The sequence below is a fragment of the Chrysoperla carnea genome, chromosome 4, assembly GCF_905475395.1.
Source record: "Chrysoperla carnea chromosome 4, inChrCarn1.1, whole genome shotgun sequence".
Lineage (NCBI taxonomy): Eukaryota > Metazoa > Arthropoda > Insecta > Neuroptera > Chrysopidae > Chrysoperla > Chrysoperla carnea.
In genome coordinates this window covers 18,423,136-18,444,623 of record NC_058340.1, presented here as the reverse complement: position 1 = coordinate 18,444,623, position 21,488 = coordinate 18,423,136, and the positions used below count along the sequence as shown (strand labels likewise).

Below are 21,488 nucleotides of genomic sequence, written 5' to 3'. Positions count from 1 at the left end.
AAATGTCTTTAACAAGAACATAAGCACCAGGGCCGTGTACAAGGGAGGGGTTTTGGAATTTAAAACCGCCCAAAAGCTTATTAATATTGACCGGAAAGTTGATCAAAAACTTTAAATTTTTAGTGAAATGATGAAAAACATAATACATTCAATATGAGAATTTTCTTAAAATTTCATATTACAGAAAAAATCTTTCGCACGGCCCTGACGACCGTTGATAAATAAGAAAATTTCCAATAGAGAACTTGCATTAATTTTAAAATTATAAAACATGCTAGTTCTCTATAATATAAAATATTGGTTTAAATGTTTTAAAAATAAATCTAAAGATTTTTTTCAGAAATTTGATTTATTCGTGATAGATTTTTGTGTTTGGACCTAGGTGAATTTGATTAGTCATTTTAAGGTATGCGACGGCATATTTTATTGTTAGATTACACATTTATTTTAAATTATATAATATATAAACAAATTATATGATAAATAATTATTTTTATTTGTTTCACAGTATTATTTCAGTATTTCACTTTCATAAATTATTTTCATTTCTTTTATTGATTTATTGATTTTCATATTAATGTAAAGATTTTTACCAAAACGCAAGAAAATAATTTTTGGAAAAAATAAATAAATAACGTATTTCTAAATTTACGAACATATTAATATTTATTTGAATAAATAGAAAGAAACAAAAAATTACTCTGAATCTGGTTCTCAAGCCCGGGTAGAAACTCCATCACTCCTGTACCTTCTATTTGAGTGACTCAAATTTTGTGTAACCGCCTTATGTCCTTATTCCATTTGTATATACTGAACACACAAACATTTCATGCTACTGTATAAGTGATACAAATTACATATTTTTATTATGGAACTAAATTTTTACATTTATTTTTCAAATTTTTGTGTAATTTATATAAGTCCCTCATACATGATAATTTTAATAGCTTTTGTCACCCGAACACATTATACCACTTAACATATGAGAGTAAGAATGTACACTTTGTAAGAGGTTGCTCTTACATTACAACTTCAATAGAAAACGCAGATTACGTACTTTCATTTGAAAAACTAGAAAAAACCAAAAAACTTATACAGAATTCGGGACTCGAACCCGGGTCCTTCGGATATCAGGTTTACTGGACCGGAAATAATAACAAAATAATTATAAAATTTTGTTTCATTTTTAATTTAAGTATATTTTTCAATTTTGTTGTTTCAGAATTGTTTGTTTATCTTAGAACTATGATTAAGCGTATATTTACAAAAATGGAAACTTACTAACTAATAAAGTTGCACCATTAATATTATTGAGGAATACTGGTTAATACTACTAATAACGGGAATAAATTATATACATAATTATAAAGAAATTAAATTCCAAATTTGCATTTTGGGTGCACCATTAAAATAACTGGGGGAATGTTTATTTTGAAAATAACCGGATTGTAACGAAAACATGGAGTACTTGAATGATTTAATCGAAGATTTTAATATCTGGACTTTGCCATACCTGTTACCATTGTATCACTATAAAATTGATGTCAATAAAGTTTTTCCTGTTTTGCCAGGCGGTTATATTATTATTATGGATGTACAGTCCAGTAATTAAAACCTTTTGATTTAACAACATTTTAAATGAATTACAATCTGTGGATTGTTAACTTGAGTTATTACAACCCTTATTTGTTTGAAACGCGGATTACAATATGTACATACAAATTAATTTCAGCTGATACCATGGACGATAGATTATAACTTTTTGTTAACTGTTTGTTGGTATTAAAGCAACCTACTGAATTGAAGTAGTTTTGGCTAATCAATTTCATTATCTTCATATTAACAAAATACTATAATATCCCTTTCATAGTTGCTCTAAGTAAATTTTAGTAGAAATGAAACGAAAAACAAAACGACTTGTGATTGGCTAACTAGATATGTTTATTCCATTATAATTGTTCCACGATCAGTCTCAAATGGTCGTTTTGTTACATTCCCTTTCTATTTATCATGCCTTTTATACATCATCAGCTATCGTCTCCTTATTTCTTAGGTCACAGATTATTTCAAACAATGTACTATTGTTAACTTAAAGGTTTCAATACCTTTTTTACTAAAAAATTACTAAAAAAAAGTCAGTAGATAATCGTGTTTGCAGGAACATAAATTCATGATATTCCAGCTGCAGATGAATATTAATTAAGCTAAATTTTATTGTCCTTTCTTATTGCTTCAAAAGATAAAATACTGTTGGTAAAACCCTGTTATACCTAGCATTCTTCAAATTTTGTCTAAAAATATATTTCAATGGAATTTCGTATAGAAAATATGTTTGCTTAAACTCTTTGGTATTAAGGCACAATTTTTGCTAACATTTTATACCGAAATTATTTGGCAAATGACTAATAACTATATTTTCAATACTGTTGCCATTAAAGGCACATACCAGGATTATAAGTACACCATTCTGGCCATAAACTTTCAGCTGAAATACCACGGTCAACCAAACGATACCTATGTGTATCCAGTCTTGTATAAGTATCTTCTGGAATTTCTACAATTGACTCACTATCGACTGGTATATCACTCCAGAGTCGTTCAGCAAATGCAGCAGCTCTAGGCCATAATCGACCATCTAATGCCATTTCATTCACTTGTTCTGTCCACAAACAAGCTTCCCCTCCTACTATTAGTTTCCATTTATGTTCGGGTATTCGTGATCTGAGCCATGGCCGATGTTTATAAACTTTTTGCCATGTTCGATATGGGTCACATGCGGCATCTCCTTGTTCTCTCCATTTACCGAATCCGCAATCTAAATACCATGCATCGACATGAGATAAAATTGTACGATAACCATCGTCCCATAACATACTTGGTTCCTCCCATGACATTGGACTCCATACTTGAACTACAACGTGCTCTGGATCCAAATATTTGGTAATGTAAGGACGTTTGGATAAATTACTTGACCATAAAATAGTTGCAGATGGAATTTTATCATTATTTGCAGCCTTTAAGCTAGCTAATGCTTTTATTGTAAAATTTCCCCATAATTCGTGTAAATCCATGTAACTGCTAAAACGATCCGTGTTTGATGACGTTGAATGTTGGTGTTGACTCCAACATTCTAAATTAACTTCATCACCTCCAATATGAAATATTTCTGTCTCACCGGTTAATTCGATAATGTCCTTATACAAATTTTCAAGTACTTTATAAACATGAGGATTTTGAGGATTTAATTGTCCACATGGAGGTTCTCCACAATATAAATTCCACGGTTGTTGACCAACACAAAGAGCTAATTCACCTAAGCCTTTTGAGGGGCCCCATGTCCAACCCATGCCTGCATGCGCTGGTGTATCGATTTCAATAATCACACGTATTCCACGTATCCGGGCATATTCGGATATTTCAATGATATCTTTTGCTGAGTACACATTTAATCGATTATGTACACCATTTTCAATCATTTCAGGCACGCGAGGTGAATCAAATGGAAAACTTTGTGAATCTGTTATATGCCAATGAAAAGCATTTAATTTGGAAGCTGCCATGCCATCCAAAGTCCGTTTAATGGCTTTAGTTGAAAAATAATTACGTGATGTATCTAACATTAATCCACGATATGCGAATTTTGGTTTATCAACAATATTTGCTATTTTTAATACCCGCAAACTTTTCATTTCAGTATCCCACCATATTAGCTGTGATAATGTTTCGAGTCCATGCCTGGCACCAAAATATGTGTCTGCTTCAATTGAACATATAATCGATTCGTGTGAATAACGTATATGTAGTGTATAACTTTCTGATGTTTCTAATTTTAATCGCTGAATGGGTTTTACTATTTTAATTTTGACCATAAATTTCTGCACACCAGGTGTGTATGGATTTTTTGTGCGAGACATCACACGAACATTAGTTTTGAATATTTCGAATGCTGTATTTACCATTTGTAAAACCTGGAAAAAAAGGAAAAACTAAAAATTTTGTTTCAAACTGTAACGCAGAATCTAGATAATTATCCCTAAAAATTCCTTGTTATCAAAATAAAATGGAAATGGAAACTTTGTGAGGATGATTAATTTCCAAAATATCGATACTTTTTATTGGTAATGGTTGTTATTTTTGATATATGAATGTTCAGAGTCTTTTTAACTTTTTTATTTGTGTTTAAACAGTTATATATTTGCTAGGGCTGAAAAAAGGATCATAGTAGGATATATCCAATTATCCAATACAGGAGTACCCTGACATAATTGGCTCAAAAAATTTACACTTTTTGCAAGTAAATTCTTTTTGCAAGGGTCTTGCCTGTGATGTAATATCGGCTGTTTAAAAAAAAACCTTAGAACTTACTGCAGCTGGAACTTCTGCCTCTAAATAAAGATGGTTTGGAAGGAATGATACGGAATTTGATCCCAATGATATGGGACCTGTAGGTTGTGGCCATAATTGAGTAGAACCACATAACATGTTACAAGTACGAAAGGAATGTCCATTATTTTCATCGTTTGTGCCTATTTGCTTTTTTAGACGCCGCTCACAGTGATTATTTGTACAAACCCAAATCCATGGTTGTACAACCTCTGGTTCTGAAGATGCATATCTGAAAATAAAATTTTACTTCATGAGGTAAAAAAGCAATACAAGAAGTTACTGAACGCTCACAAAAGAGACCTTTTGATACTATTCTCTAATGTGAACATCAGGATGAAATCCATGGTATATTATGGTTTTGTACCATGAATCACAAAGAATATATAAATTTAGTTTTTTTCAACAGTAGTTTAAGATTTAAATTTTCAAAGAAATAAATCCTGTATAAAAATGATGTGTTTTCCGAAGAAACTATTAACATTATTATATTGATCCTAGGCAGAATACTTTCCCCTGTCACACAACATCAAAAAATAAAATTGGAAACAGCAAATCATTGTAACACCGTTCACAAATAGCTATTTAAAAACATAATTTATAAAGGATATTAAATACACCTACATTTCATCGTAAACTTCTCCTACTCCTTTTTGCTGTTTTAATTGTTGTGGTAATGCTGCTAACGAAACTGCGTCATCAGTTCGCATCTGATTCCAATACATATACGTAAAAACACAGGTAAATATAAGTAAAATAATAAAAAGCGCTCGGCGCATTCCTCCATTATTGCTTAAAGCCATGCGGTTACCAAAACCACCCACTGTTCTCAAAATCTGAAACAAAACAAAAATTACGATTAGATAAAAATATTATTTTTTCAAGGTGTCATAAAAATTTAGAATTTTCATTTGTGTTGTAAATAATGTGGAAACTCTCAGAAAATGAATGGTTTTGCAAAAGTTTTGAATCCGACTACAAAAAAGGATACAGATTTTTTCTTTATACAGTGCAACCTCGATATAACGAATCTGAAGGGAACCAGTAAATATTCGTTATATCAAGTAATTCGTTAAACTGAGGTTTGTTATATTGAGGTTAAGTTGGTCTAAAATTCGTTATAAAGAGGAAAAAAGTGTCGGAACCTCTCGCGACATGAATTACATACTATGGAGTATACTAACTGTCATATATTGGTGGGACTTTATACGTTATATAAAGGTTTTGAATTGACGAATTTCGTTATATAGAGGTATTTAAATTTTTTATGTAGTTGAAAATTCGTTATATAGAGGCTGTTCGCAAAAAATATTCGTAATGTAGAGGTATATTTTATATTGACTCTTATGGACAATTCAAGGGGATTGCGAAAAATTCGTTAAATCGAGGAATTCGTTATATTGAGGTTCGTTATATTAAGGTTGCACTGTATGTACCTTATTTCAAGAGCATCGAATTTGTTTAATTTTTTAATATATTGTAATGATATTTGAAATCGTTCTAATAGTGCTGAAAGGGAAGTTGTTATAACCAGCGATTAGGTCCAGCTATCGTGAGAGATAGGTATAGTTGCAGTGACAGAATGCGCAAAGTACAAAATTTGGAATTTTTTCAAAATAAAAAATATTTTTGTATTTTTTATCAGTTTTAAGCAAAAAAGTACTCCTGTGATTTTTTTCTCTAGGCGCTAAGTTTTCGAAATAAAAATTCTTGAAAAAATGCTATATTCGATTTTAAGAAAAATGAATCATCATTTTTAAAATCTAGAATCAATTTATTAACCCAATTTAAATTTTATTTACATTCTTTATATTTCTAATTTTTGTCTCTTTTAAATCTTCATGAAGCCAATTTTTTAAATATTGTTTTTAGCAAACTGAGTTAAATACCTAAGTATGAATTATTCGGAGGTTTTTTATATATTTTTCGATGAAGTGAATTTGGCCGCTACAATGTTTTTTTGACGATACCCTACATCTTATAATAAATCATTTATGCAACACCCAATTTTAATTTAAGAATGTTTGTATTCGCTTAATGAAGAAATAATTTCAAAAATTTTCTAATTTCGTAGAAGCATTTTCTTCTATAAAATGCGATATGCAGTCATATTTTCCTACAAATTTTAATCAAAATGAGGAAAATACCAATATATAGCAAAATGTTTTTTTTAAGGAAATAGGAATGAAACTTAATTATAATTGCAGTTTTTCCTTTAATTTTTTGGACTAATAAAGACTAGCAAATATGTATATAATTTTTTTCTCTTTATTATTTCGATATTTATGCAATTTATTAGAATGATGACACAAAAAAGTATATTTCAAATTATATTTTGTAAAAACGGAATTAATATTTAAATAAATTCATGATAGAGTTCTGAATAAGATGTTACTTATTTTATTATTTTTCTCGAGATTAGAGAATAGTCTTACAGAAAATACCGAAATATCGTTTATATTTTACTATTAAGATATATACTATATGTATATATATCTATATAAATAACAAAAATCATGAAATACGGAAATTTGTTTTTCATTTTTCCATTTCCTCTGAAATGCCACAATGAATGTGAGTGGCAATATATTTTGAGGAATCCATTGCCAAAATAGATGAGGCTATGAAAATGTATATGCAAAATTTATCTCAATAATTTTCTGAAGAAAATGAGCTCCTATACGTCCAAATTCGTTCATCCATTTGAGAATTTTTGATTATATTTTTCGATTTTTTAAATTTTTACTATTTTTTGAACTATAAGTTCATAAAATATTTTATAGTGGTAAAATTTTCATGAAAAAACTTTTATTAGCAATATAATAAAAAATTATTCGAAATTAAACTTAAACTCTTTTTTTCATTTTTTAATAATATGTATGTAAGTCAATCTAAAACCAAAATTTTGATTATCCATTTCGTAATGAGTGATATTATTCTGCCAACAACCATTCGTAGACACGATAGTTTTCTAGATTGTTAAATGTAATAGCTATTCGATTAATGATTGGGGTACCGAAATAATTGTTAATAGCATCATAAAATCCTATTTCCGTTAATATTTTTGATTGATAACACGGGAATTGACTTTTCGCAGTAATATCTGTAAAATCTACAAGTCGAGAACTTAATAACATATCATACCTCTTAAATCGTATAAATATTTTTCATTTTCATTTCAAAATGTAATTTAAAAATTTACTATTCTTTACACTTAACAGTAATAAAATAAAATTACATAATACACAAGAAAAGAATAAGAAGTGCAAAAAGAAAAAAAAAAGCAACAAACTATACATTAAACACTAAAAATAAACGAAAAAAGAATAAAAACAATATACAAAAGACTAATGTTCATTATTTGTTCTCGAATAATACAACAAACACGAAGCGAGGAACACCACAAATAGGCTAGAGGAGTTATAATAGCCATAGAACAAGGGAAATGTCTACGTGACCGGCGTCGGTAGTAAATATTTTCAAGTAATATTGGCTGCAGCGGCACAAACACGATAACATATTTATTGTGAATATCACTATGTATCGGTGTGAACGGTATACTGCATACTATATTGAGGGAATAATAACATTAGCAATAGTTACGGCGGACGAGTCAATGCAGACTGGCCGTTAGATCTATACTGGTTGACGATAACCACAATACTTCTGGTGTATAGCCGTATTCAATACTGTAATATTACTTCTGCTCTTAAAGATAATATATGTATCTATCTATATACCATACCAGCATTGTAGAAAACGACATGCATTTCTTACTGTGTACAAATTTAACCGGTGGCACAAGAGCAACAGAATTTGAGTCACAGAACAAAAGTATGATTTATAAGTAAAATGAAAGTCAATAGTACATCATATAAAAAGCGCAAATATATTTTTTTTTCATGCCCAACCTTGTTATTTTACTATATTAATAATATCAAGAATGAAATAAATGCCGACAGTAAATTAAATGTGGTACATATGGTTGTATATAGCACGGATCCCAACAAAAGCTGCTCCAAACTATAACTTTTATAGTTTCGTGTATCGAAGATCATAAACGATATAATTAATTGATAATATTTGTTGCTGTCACCGGCCACTTAAACATTTCCATAGAATAAGCAAGCTCGAATAGCATTGTTACTAAATAAATAAATAGAAAAGACAAGTTAATAATTGAGTGTTCAAATGAAAGAATATTCGTGGTCGATTTTCTATTACAAATTTTAATTAAGAAACATTTATTTGTTTCATATAAAGCATACACAATAATACTATAAACCGACTACAGAGTACAATTTTGTATGAATCAATATTTAAGAAGCACATCATGTACAAAAATGATTAATAATCTTTATGTAATTTTCTTTTGTTTGTAGACCTTCCTATACATAAAATATAATACAATTATACATAGTGATCTATTATTATTAATTGTGACTACTTTTATTGTTTAGTTTATTTTTCATATACACACAATGACTAGAAAAATTTGTGACGCAAGAGCTGGGTAAAATAAGCGAAAACAAAAAAATTTATTATTCTCTGATGAAAATCGTAAAAATTTGGAAAAAATTTTACTTCGAATTCTCGGAGTTTATTTACTGAATAATTTACTGGATAATCACAGGGTTATTTACTGGATTGGTTTATTCACTGGATGATCTCAAATTTAAAATTCAATGAACTGTCAACGTCATATCTTGAAATGACGTTGACATTCATTAAAATTCGTTTCGAATTATGGTTCTCAAAAATAAAATCCAATGAACTGACTATGTCGGATTTTAAAATAGACAGACAATACATTACTTTTTTGTAATTTTTGGGTCAAAATGACCAAATTTAAAAAACTAATATAAAATTTAAAACAAGTAATTTTTGGAACTATGTTCCTTATCGCATGATATTTGTTTGCAGTTAGGAGACCAAAAACCAATATCTAGGTTACCTAGGAAACTAAAACTTTTTCAATCGATTCAGGTTGCCATGAATTTTGAGAAAATTCAAAATTCTTTTTATAACTGTCAATTTGTATTTTTTGTTATAAAATTTTATGTTTTATCATTTAAAAAATTGAGTTGTGAAAGTTACCAGAAGTTAAACCTCGATAACAGATGCAATAAGGACAAGGAATATATATCCTACCTGGTGTCCCACGACACCTCTCGATCTTTTTTTTAAATATACTTAATAAAGCTTTTTTGAAAATCGTAAAATCTTGTGAACAAAATGTTCTCCTCAATTTTCATTAAATGCTTGCTTCATTCTTATTTTAAGACAATTTTCAGTGTTATTTTAAGACAAGCAAACCTTTTTTATTTTGATTTAAGTTCTTTTAACCGTTATAAATTTTAGATTCTAAATTATAATGTAGGTACATGTATTAATAAACATTGTATCACAAACTTCAACCTTTGTTACAAAGTTTGAATATTCAAATTGTTGTAGTTCAATAATAAAACTAAAAAGAAAATGAAAATTTTGATTTCCCATTTTTAATTAAAACTAATATATACAAAATCAAAATGCTACAATTTTTATTACTACAAAAGTTGCAAATTGGCTTCTATTAAACAATTTCGAATATATGTATAATTTAAATTCGATAAGAGATTCGATAAGTGTTTTTTAAAAGCTATAACATGAGAAGTTCCATTTTGATATTGCAATTTTAAAAGTTGTGGTCTTGCATTCTTGTAGTAGTATTCATAAATTCAATTTTATTTACAAATGTATATATTAGATATTTATTTTTCCATGCTAACAAAATGCTATTATAAATCAATAAATCGATATATCATATTCCTTGTAGCGATACTTAATACGTTTACGTTATTCATATATTTAGGTGCGTAATAATTCATTTTAATATGTACCTAAAAACATCCGAAAAAGATTGTTATGTTTTTTTTACCGTTCTATAAGAATTCCTTAGTTATAAAAAAGAAGTATTATGTGTATATATCAAACGCGGATTTCTGATTCTGCTTCCCATTTTATTATTTTGCTACCAGACAAACTGACTTTAGTTAGTTCAAGATCATGTTGGTATGAACCGATTCTAACATACAGAGTTGTCCAATAAGTTGCTTCCACGTAAATAGTCATCACTTTGTCCAAAAAGAGGTTCCCACTTAAATATATACCGCGTTATAGCCTTTTCCATGGTGAAATCTGAAATTCTATAGGTGAAATAATTTTTTTAATCGGCTAAGTCGTTTTTGAGCTTATGCATTATCACTTCCGTCCCTTTTTTCATGACCTTAGAAGTTAAATTTCCAAGAAGCCTTTCTTAATGCTCACCTACAGTGTGTAAGAAACTCACAAGTAAATTTTCACGATTCTAGCCCTAACAGTTTTGGCTCTTCGTTGATATGTCAGTCAGTTGGTTCTTTATATTATATATTATATACAAGGTGTTCTATAATTAATTTAGAACTTCGGACTTCGGACCTAAATAAGTAAATTAGGACGAACGAAAAAGCTCGATATAAGACCTAATTTCCGAGATAATTAACCACATCAATGAATACATTTACCCAATGACAGAGCACTTACAAATAGAAGGATATCTTGATCGTGACTGAGTGGAGTTTATAAAATTTAAGAAAATGATAAAGATAATTTGATAATTAAGTGCAACGATAAAGATAGCAATTTTTGTTGTCAATAATACAATAAAAATTCCTATCTTTATCGTTGCATTTAATTATCAAATTATTTATCGCACTTTCTAAATTATTATTAAACCCACCCAGTAATTACCATGGTATGTTATAATTCACACAAGTAACTGGGTTGAATTAATAAAAATTTTAAAAAATGAGATAGATAATATGATAATTAAATGCATTGATAACGACATCTTTATATTTCAAAGTGTTCCGCCATTGAATAAATTTATTATTATTAGTTTTTTATTAATTTATTTGGTTATTTACCTCGGAAATTAGTCGAAATATGTTAAAGAACTTTTCGTTCGTTTTTATAAACTTATTTAAGAAGTGAAGAGTTCTGAGAGTCAATTATAGAACACCTTGTTTATAATAAAATATAACTCTGATAAAATGTTCTTAAAATACACGTCTCACCCATTCAAGTGTTACCATTTTTATGGACAAAATGTTTCCCATGTAAGTGGTAAGATCTTATTGAACAACTCCGTATATTATCATACAGTTTGTATGTATACGAAAATCTACATTACACAGGGGAAAGTTGTCTAGGTCAGCCCACCGTATTTCCTTGTATAAGCTAGTGTGAAATTTGCTTATTTATTTATTATTCCTAGTGGTATAATTCGGTAAATTGGTAATGAACTATTTTTGTGGCTGCAATATATGTATTATTTATTTATAATCATAAACACATAAAAGTTACTTAAAAAGTTTTAAATTCGTATATAAGTAAAAGAAAAGCAGGGAATCATCACGGTAAGTATTATAAAAGCATACTGTGATTCATAACCGTTTAAAAATAGTCCTCATTTTTACACGAAGAGAAATCTCATTTTTATGCAGCGTGGACCATTTTAATATAAAATGATTTGTAGCTAACCAATCAAAAAATAACTCAAACAAAAGTTGCAGAGTTTGATGAGGGACATCGTGTTCTGATATCAGATTGGAACTAGTTATTAAGGAACTAATTTCTATAATAGCAAATTTAGATCCTCGTAAAAAAACTTTTCATCAAAACATTTTTTTCGAAAATTGACACCTTTCATTATAGCATTATTGTCAAGGGCGCCTGTGTCCATGACGTTGACCTACTATTCTCTATAAACTTTAAGCGCATTTTCTTTCGATTAAATGCAATAATGACATATTTTTAAGAAGCATTTCCTCCGAAAGCTAACGATTTTCAAAAAATTAATTTAAACAAAAAATATAAGTGTTTTATGGGGATCAACTTTCTAATTTAAACTGTCTATCTCTTACCGTTTAAGATCTAAATTGACTATTAACGAAACTTAAAGAACTAGGTCCAAAATTTTCTTGATACCAAAATATTCGTCATATATTATGTATTATTAATTTGTTTTCAAATGAAACCAGTAGAAAAGTTTTTATGATATGATTTAAAATTTTTCAGTTGGTACATTTAACCCATGCAAAGTTTCAACTTTGAAAGCGAATATCTTTTTTTGGGCAAAACTTCTTAACATCTACTCAAAACTTTATTCCATTCTGTAAAAAAGTGAGTTTACAAACATTCTACCTTAAATAAGCTCAACCCTTAGCGTGTTTCTCCTTTTCACTCTTCATCTACATAAACTATTCTATTTAGTTTAGTAACATGATCGTGTTTCTGTAATTATTGTGTTATTTAAAATAATCAATAATTTATTATATAAAATGTTATTTAACATTAATTTTTCAACATGTAATAAGAGCTTTGAGTTTTACAAATTGCATTTAATATAACATATAACATTGACCGTTGTGTTATTTATTGTTATTCAATAACATGTTGTAATGTGTATACAGTAAATAAATAGATTGAACAACCTTGTATTTAAAATAGATGTTATATTAACAAGAAAATTTGCGGTAGCCTTAAACTATTAAAATCTTTTTTGGAAATGTTTCAATTATTTGACTAACTATGGATATAAAAATGTAAAGAATGATTTTTTTGGGGAGGTATTTGGGCACCGTAAAAATATGTATGGCTTTTAATGATTTTAAAATGTATTTTTACGGTTTTCAACTTTTTTTTTTCTGTTATGTCTGGTATCTTTTCGTTTTTATGTTCGAAGATAAATTCATACATCTGGATGAAGGGTCTTCGCTCCTATTATTATCGCTCCTATTGTCGTATCTTTGGATTAGGGGCTATGTATTTCAAAAAAAATACCCGGTAACACATGTATGGCGCTCACTACAATGCTGGTATGGTATAGAAACAGATACTACATATAGTATCTTTGTTAGCCTAGTTAATATTACAGTATTGCATAGGGCTATATCCATCAGAAGTATTATGATATCGCCAACCAGTATTGGCCTGGAGCCTATAATATATTGACTCGTCCACCATAAATATTGGTAATGTTACTATTCCCTCAATGGTCAAATGAGTAAGGCATTCACACCGACACTGATATAGTGATTTCCTAACTATTTCGAGAGTCTAGCGAGCAATTGCTCCTTAGCCACCCCTTACTCCTCCACTGCGGATCAGTGTAGCGTGAAAAAAGCAGAAGTGATGGCTTTTTACGAAGCATCCGATTGTGTACGACTAAACACATTCTCATAAAATCTTTTAGCTCAGTCTATCTCACCTCAAAGGTATTACAGCACTGCTAAACGTCCTTAAATGTACTAGGAAACAGGGAATTGTGAAAGTAACGAGCTTGTTAGAAATGGCACAAATGCTTTCAGACATAAACATCTTTAGAAATCCGGAGTTCCGATTGCAAACTGCAAGCTGCTCCTGAATTCAGGTATCTTAAAAAAGGTCAACCTTAAATGAAGGGAAGAACACAATTGTGGTACTACAAGACAGATATGGTCTGAGTTCATTTATAGGCGTTCCGAAGGTTTTATATCACCTCAAAGGAGATATATAAGTAAAATCGTTGCGGTTAATACAGTACACTGGTTAGCCGACAGGCACACTGAACAACTGGGTATAACCAGTGCTTCATGATTATTTAGGAGCTGCCACAGTGAGGAGGAGGAAGAAACGATGTATCACTGTCCAGCTCTTGCAATGAGGAGATAGACTCGCTTCAGTCAGTCTTTCTTTGACGACTTCTCCTCTTTTTCACCCCAGGACAGCCTTTACCTAACTTACAAGCCTGTTGTCTGAAATAGTGTACGCATATAGCAGCATGTTTTTATAAACTTGGCTGTAAGGGTGGACATTCTTTGCCTTTGTTTATATCAAATTATAAAATTTAATTGTTCTGAAAATAAAGTGCGAGTCTTTATCAACTAACATATTCTTTATAATTCTCTTCTAATTAGTTATGTAGTAAAAAGTGAAACAATAAATATACGAAAAACTATTTCTTATAATTTTCAACAAAATTTTTCTTTTCCATAAAAATACAACATTATTAACAGAATCCATATCAAAAAATTAAAAAGCACTTACAAAATAATTTACGAGCTTTTAAAACAAATATTTACTCTCTAAAATCCATTTCTTTCCGTTTATATAGAATGATTTATAACCACCTTGTATTTTCAGCTAATGAAAATGACATACATACATAAAAGGCATGACGTCATAATTGCGTGACTTGTTTTAATGCCACGTGATCATAATACTTATACATATCTATATCTACATAATAAGGGTATATTAAAGAAGGGGTTGAAATACTTTTCACCAGTTTTCGTGTTTTATATTAATGCAATTTTGAATTAAAAACAATTCTTTAAGAAAATATAACTATCTTGAAATGATCCATGTAAGAAGAAAGTTATTCGCAAGCTAATACTCGCTGAAAATGGCAGTTGCTGCGCGACACACAGAAAAAAATGATTTTCTATCGTGTGAAGTGGGAGGAAAAAGGTCAGAGGACAGTAAAACATATATTTAGTAGAAACTCACAAGCTAAAAGCTGTTCTATTTGAATTAATAGTATCTCTAGTTTGCACAATGGGTTTCTTCAGCAAAATCTTTTTTGCTACTATAAATTATCGAATTACACCGCTTTTTTGGTGATCAAGCCCATTGGCAGTAACTATCCAGCAGCACTATTTAAAACTTTGAAAATCTACGTTAAGTCAAACTTTTCTGTGTATTTGTCTGTTAGCAGCAAAAGTATAAATCAAACTGTCAGTTTAAGTCATTTAAAAAAGAATGGCTCTGATCTATGTTTGATGAAAATTTGTTAAAGGTTTCATAGTTTACGATAGCATTTTCAAAAGAGTGGAAGTGCAGATCAGTAAATTGAACATTTCAATTTATCAAAAAAATGACTGGTTCCAATGTTTGCCATCATTACATAATATTAACTTTTTTATTTTTGTCCGATTATGTTTGAAGCTCCCAATAGAGTCAGCCGATTTTGTATTTTTTGAACTGATTTAGTCGATACTTCACAGATTGATGAAAATCTGCCCTGCTGTTTAAAAATCATTAGCTTTTTTTCTAGTAAATCGTAGAATTTCAGCGATATAATGCAATTTCTTTTGTGAGTTTTTTGACCAATTGTCTTGTTACCTTTGATCTTAGTATCATTGGCAAGATACTAAAAGCGATTAAAATCATTAAATGAATGATGCTAATTTTTTGAACAATGGTAAGTCAATTGCACTGCGAAGTATTGGACTCTGAGAGTATTGCTTGGCATGATGAACCGTGGCAAGAAGGGGAAGGAGGGCTTAAAGAAAATGTGACGTTTTCTGTTCGATACTTTGTCAATTTTAGATTATTTATAGGAGAGTAAAAATTGTTTTGTTATATTTCCAGGGGGATTGCATGTGACGCAACGTAACAAGGCAGGAGCAAAGATTTCAATGGGGCGAAATTTTAGATGACGTATTTTATGGTTACGTAAAACTAAAACTATTTTTTGCTGTCAGATTTTTGTTATCCAGTTTTATGACAGTAAGAATCGTACTATTTCCACTAAAAAATTCTCTCACGTTTGTTTTTTTCTATAAAATATCATTTTGAGTTTGTTGATGAACTAATTTTTTCCTCTTATCCTTTCAAAAGCACTATTATATTTAATTATATTAATTTAAACACTAAATAACCACTTTTAGGGATGAAAAAATATATTTAAAAAAATTTAGTCTCTGAAGTGTACCTTTTGATATAAATAATTTTTATTTTTAATTAAAAAACCATTTTGCCTGTCATATAGAAAAATTTTATAAATATATATGAGTTTTTATGATTATTATTAAAAAATGCTAATGTAAATAATTTTCAAAATATTTTCCTTTTTTTCCCGACACGTATAGAAATATACCATATACAACAAAACTGGAATAAAATAAAAAATAGGTCAAATTTCTAACAAACTTTAATAGTTTTCATCTATGTTAATTTAGACAAATCTTCTCTTAATATAAATGTATAAAATATTAGGGATGTTACAGCGTTTCAAAAAATAATTCAAAACAGATAATTGAAATATCTAATTTTTAAGTAAAAAATGCACATACAAGCTTCTATTATTGTAAAAAAGCAAAAATAATATTTTCTCTGAAGTTACTGTATTGACCTATTAGATATCAAACCCACGCCTAAAAAACTTGAACGTATGTAAATCAACGTATGGTAAAGGCGTTGGGAAGAAAATAAATTTAAATGCTTCCAGAAAATTTATAATTTTTTTCATAATATAAATTATTTTTCAATTTTTACACTAAAAACAAGTGAAATTTACAAAATTTAAAAAAACTCGACAAATTTTTCGGGTACAGAACCCATAACTCGCACTTGAAACATATCGCTAAGAACATTCCCCGTAAATTACCTTTCGAACGAAACCAAAAAAATTAAAATCGGTTCATCCGTTCAGGCGCTACGATATCACAGACAGACACACACATAGCGGGCAAACTTATAACACCTCTTTTTTTTAGTTTGGGGGTTAAAAAATTAAAATAATGACAACCTCATCCCGAAGTTGGCCGTTTCTTATTAAAATAAAGTAAAAATACTTTCAAACAATTGCCTAACGATTGGAATAAGTAAAGCTAAATATTTGTATTTACAATAGAATGGGATTGAATTTAAAATATGAATTCATTGATACAAATTACTTCTATGAAAGAGATTGATTTTAGTTTAAAATCATGCATTTTATTGATAAAATTTTACTAAGTTGGGATAAGTAATCGTGTAATCGTTTGCTTTAAATAGAGTATTTTGTTATTATGATCGCATATCTATCATGTCTAGTCCCTATGTGATTGAGCCAACATCATGAAGATTGTTGTTACCAGTTAACAGACAGTTTGAAATAAACATATTGAAAAATTTTATAATATTAATAATCACTATTTTCTTATAATATTTATAAGTGGTAGAACCAATCAAAACAATATTGTTTAAAACTATGTTGCATTTCAAAACAACAACAATATTTGAAATTTGTTGGACAGTATATTACTTTCATACAAACAACTCATGCGTTTATGTCAACTTCACCTCTAAACCCCATATCACATTAGTTGCACCATTCGCCATATACAATCTCGCGATGAGGTTGAGACACCCTCATATCGGTTGGTATTCAAATTGTTTTTTTCAGTGTACATCCCTACGATTTTTATTTCTGTATCTCATGAGGAAGTACCCAAATTTTTAAAAACAAGACTTACAGAGAAAATACTTAAATTTTAAAAATAAGACGGTACGGAATCCATCGTGTGTGAATCAGACTCACAGTTTATTATTCTTTCAAGCCTAAAAAAATTTGTCAACGATTTCTTCTAGCTTAAAATAAATATATTGATTATCTTTCGAAAACTGAAATCCGTAACAACTCTCGATTACATGATGTACGTTCATCCCTCGATTATGACAAAACCACTGCTATACATATACATGGATAATAACAATACGTTAAATTATTCGGATGTATAAAATTTTAATTGAAGTCATCTATTATTAAGATTAATTTAAATTTAGTTTGCATTTTTACTCAAATTTTAGAAAATTATATTCCAGCAGAGAACTTACTATACTTGAGTTGTTTTATAGAGGCCAACATTTAAAAAAAAAACAAAAAAACAAAAAAACAAAGTACAGTTTTAAAGCACACAGATTAATTTAAGTAGTTCGATCATTTAATTCTGATTTAAAATAACTTATATTTAGCAAAAATATAATTTCGAATCAATGAAATTGTATTATTAGGCTCGAAAACACACCTTAAAGTTCAAAAAAATGGCTTCGATAAAACAACTCAAGTATAGCTATACCCTATCACGCTTCGTTGTGGCATATTATGGTTGCATGGACATAAACGAGAAGTTTAACATTTTTGTAAATTATATAAAATATGATAAATCCCCGATCGGCTGAGCTGATTTTGATGTTAGTAATTTACAAGATTGGTTGAGTTTCCAAAAAAAATCCCAATAAAAATTGTCGGTTTTTTATCTGAAAAAATTTTAGAATTATAAGTTTTGCTAATCTCCAATAGTTTTCGCACAGTTTGCTCAATATCTTTTACAAAAATGTTTCTCATAAAAATACCAAAAACTTTTAATCTACAGATACATTTTTTCGAGCAATCAAATTCGGTAAAATAAAGATAGATGTTTCTGAAACATATTTCCTTTATAAAAAGGCTTGTGTCAGCCGTGATTGCCACATAGCCTTAATTGTATTGACGAGGTATTGACTATTTATTAAAAACCCAGTTATATTGAGTGTTTTGCACGTCTCCGAAATCGTATACTCAAAGATGGATTTTCTGTACCATTGCAACTTCGAATTGCATCAAATCTTGGCCACACCAGAAAAAAGTTCATAGCTATATTAATTACAGTGTTAATGAATATTTTAATTTTATAAACAATAGCTATTAACTTTCGATTTTATTTATATTATAAAAAAAACTACATTTAAAATTTTCATTACACTATTGTTTAGAAAAAAAAAAACAATTAAAATTGCGTAAAAAAACTGTAATTTACTTTTTGTTAATATTCAAATATATTGTACGAGACTTTCTTTAATTTCATGATAAATTACTATTCAAGGTTCAGTCGAGAATATTTAAATTTTGTAGTGTCATTTGAAAATTGTTTTAGGTATGAAATGAACGTTTTTAAGCACTTAATGTGAAAATCACATAGCCTCCATAAACAATTTAAAGTCTTCTTATCATAGCAATATACGGGTTTCTGGTTATAAGTTTATTTGTAATCGATTTGTGGTGTTAACAATTAGCACACATATAAAAAACAAATGTAATTTAGACAATTCTAAAAAGAAACAAACAATATCGTTTTATAGTAAAATATATGCAATAAAACATACATAACAGTTCTAGAATTTGCTAGGCTCTATGGTAACAATTAGAAGTAAGATATGTGCAATAGAACATACGTGACAGTTATAGAATTTGCTATAACAATTGATTGTAACTATATAAACTTAGCAGAGAGATTACAGTACGGTTAGATTACAACACGAGAGATTACAATAAGTTAATTACAGAACGAGTGAAGTGAAAAACTCATCTACCATAATAACATTAAAATAAAAGTGTTGTGAATTGTATTATATTTGTTTGTAGTTAAAGAGCTAAACAATAAAAATTCGTATAGTTATTTGAGTATTATTATTTGAGACAGATCAATTTTTTACTACACAAATTCGATTACGTTAAGCCCGCTAAAATTTAATTTAAAAAATTGCACATAATTCGACAGATGTTCGGGTATTTTCTATGATATCATCCAAAATCCTACATGCTAGGATATACTTTAAGATATTTTTGGCGAAATCTCGAAAACTGGTCATGAAAGTTTTTTGGGTAGCTGAAATTAGATACCAATGAAATTAAAATGAAAATCCAGTTTGTCCAGTTTGTCTGGACAGTGACAAATATTTGTTGGTACTTCTTCGATTTCCATGATTTCTATAAGAATTTCCGTTCGAATTTTTGGAATATGATTCATTGAAAGTCTATTACTTTTTTCAAGGATTTTGAAAGGCTTTAAAAGATTTGGATTAAGATTAATCCAATAATATTTGAATCCATCACTTAAACTTAAAAACTGGCAGCAGAAAAAATTTTGACGAGAATACTAGAAATCTATATATATATTCAGAGATCGTAATATGGATTTTACTAAACACGAACTAGATACAATAAAATAATAAGGTAGCAACCACCATTTTTGTATATTTCATTTCTAAACAACAAACATTTCGATTGGTTTAACATATGCTTTTGTACAAATGTAGAAATTTCTACATTCATATATCTCTATATTTCATTATAATGAAACAATACTAAAAATATATTTAAGAAAATTTCTTAAAATCATAAAAATTTCTTAAAAAATCATTTATACATAGGTGCTTTTAATCAAGCGAACGCAGAAGTACGTTAGTGCAATGTTTTAAATAAATAAAGAATAAATTTAAAAATAAATTATTTAATAATTATGAAAAGAATGCTTTTATGGCCATGAATAAATTATTGTGAATATTGATTAAACAATTAATGCACACATTTATTCAAATTAAAAAAAAATTGTGACATTTTGTTAAAAAAAGTTTATGGTAGAATAATGTTTTTTGCTTAATTGAAAAAAAAGTAATATAAGTGAAATAGTATATCGTATAAATAAATAATTAATTTTTTGCATTTACGAAAATTAACAGTCTAGTGCAAATAAAAAAATACAATGTGGACATCATAATACTAAAACTAGTCGCGATACGCGTTTTTCATAACATTTAGAAAATTTTCGATATCGCTTTGATCGAGGAAGTAAAAAAGGAAAGGTGCACAACTAGATGCTACAGACAACTAAACTTAAAGTTTCTCTGTTATCTTTAGCTTTTGATAACTTTCACAACTCAATTTTTTTAAATGATAAAACATAAAATTTTGACAAAAAATACAAATTGACAGTTATAGAAAATATTTTTGAATTTTTCTGAAATTCATGGCAAGCTGAATCGATTGAAAAAGTTTCTTAGGTAACCTAGATGTCGGTTTTTGTTGCACTTTTTATGGTTTTACCTTCCAACCAGCAAACAAATCAGAATGATAACGTGCGATAAGGAACACCAAAAAACCAATTCCAAAAGATCAATTTTAATATAAATAAAAGCGGACTTCAATTTTAGCACATACTATTTTTAAATGTATAATAACCGCGCCTCCCTTCTTTACCAAAATAAACCGAATTACACTCAACCACACACGCACACACATACATACACTGCTAATCACGTTTATCCACACGTTCATCCAAAACTACTTAAACCTAAATGTACACATACGCATCCAAAACCACTTACCCCATACATTCCACATACATTTAAACACAAACTTAACCACACTCACAATCACCCCCATACATATTCCCACCCAAGCACACTAGCTTCTTCCCACACACTAAAGCCACATTCACTTAACTATAGCCAACCGA

General features: G+C 28.9%; 1 protein-coding gene across 1 annotated transcript in view; it reads right to left on the bottom strand.

The window, feature by feature from the left end:
* Positions 1-1,251: 1,251 nt before the first annotated feature.
* LOC123297539 (probable beta-hexosaminidase fdl) overlaps positions 1,252-21,488 on the bottom strand; it is a 110,468-nt gene continuing 90,231 nt past the window's right edge. The window contains exons 3-5 of the mRNA XM_044879240.1: positions 5,008-5,219; positions 4,366-4,615; positions 1,252-3,968 (exon numbers count right to left, since the gene is read on the bottom strand). Coding sequence (XP_044735175.1) covers positions 2,433-3,968; positions 4,366-4,615; positions 5,008-5,219 — 1,998 coding nt within the window. The 3' untranslated portion in view covers positions 1,252-2,432. The remainder of the gene's footprint in view (positions 3,969-4,365; positions 4,616-5,007; positions 5,220-21,488) is intronic.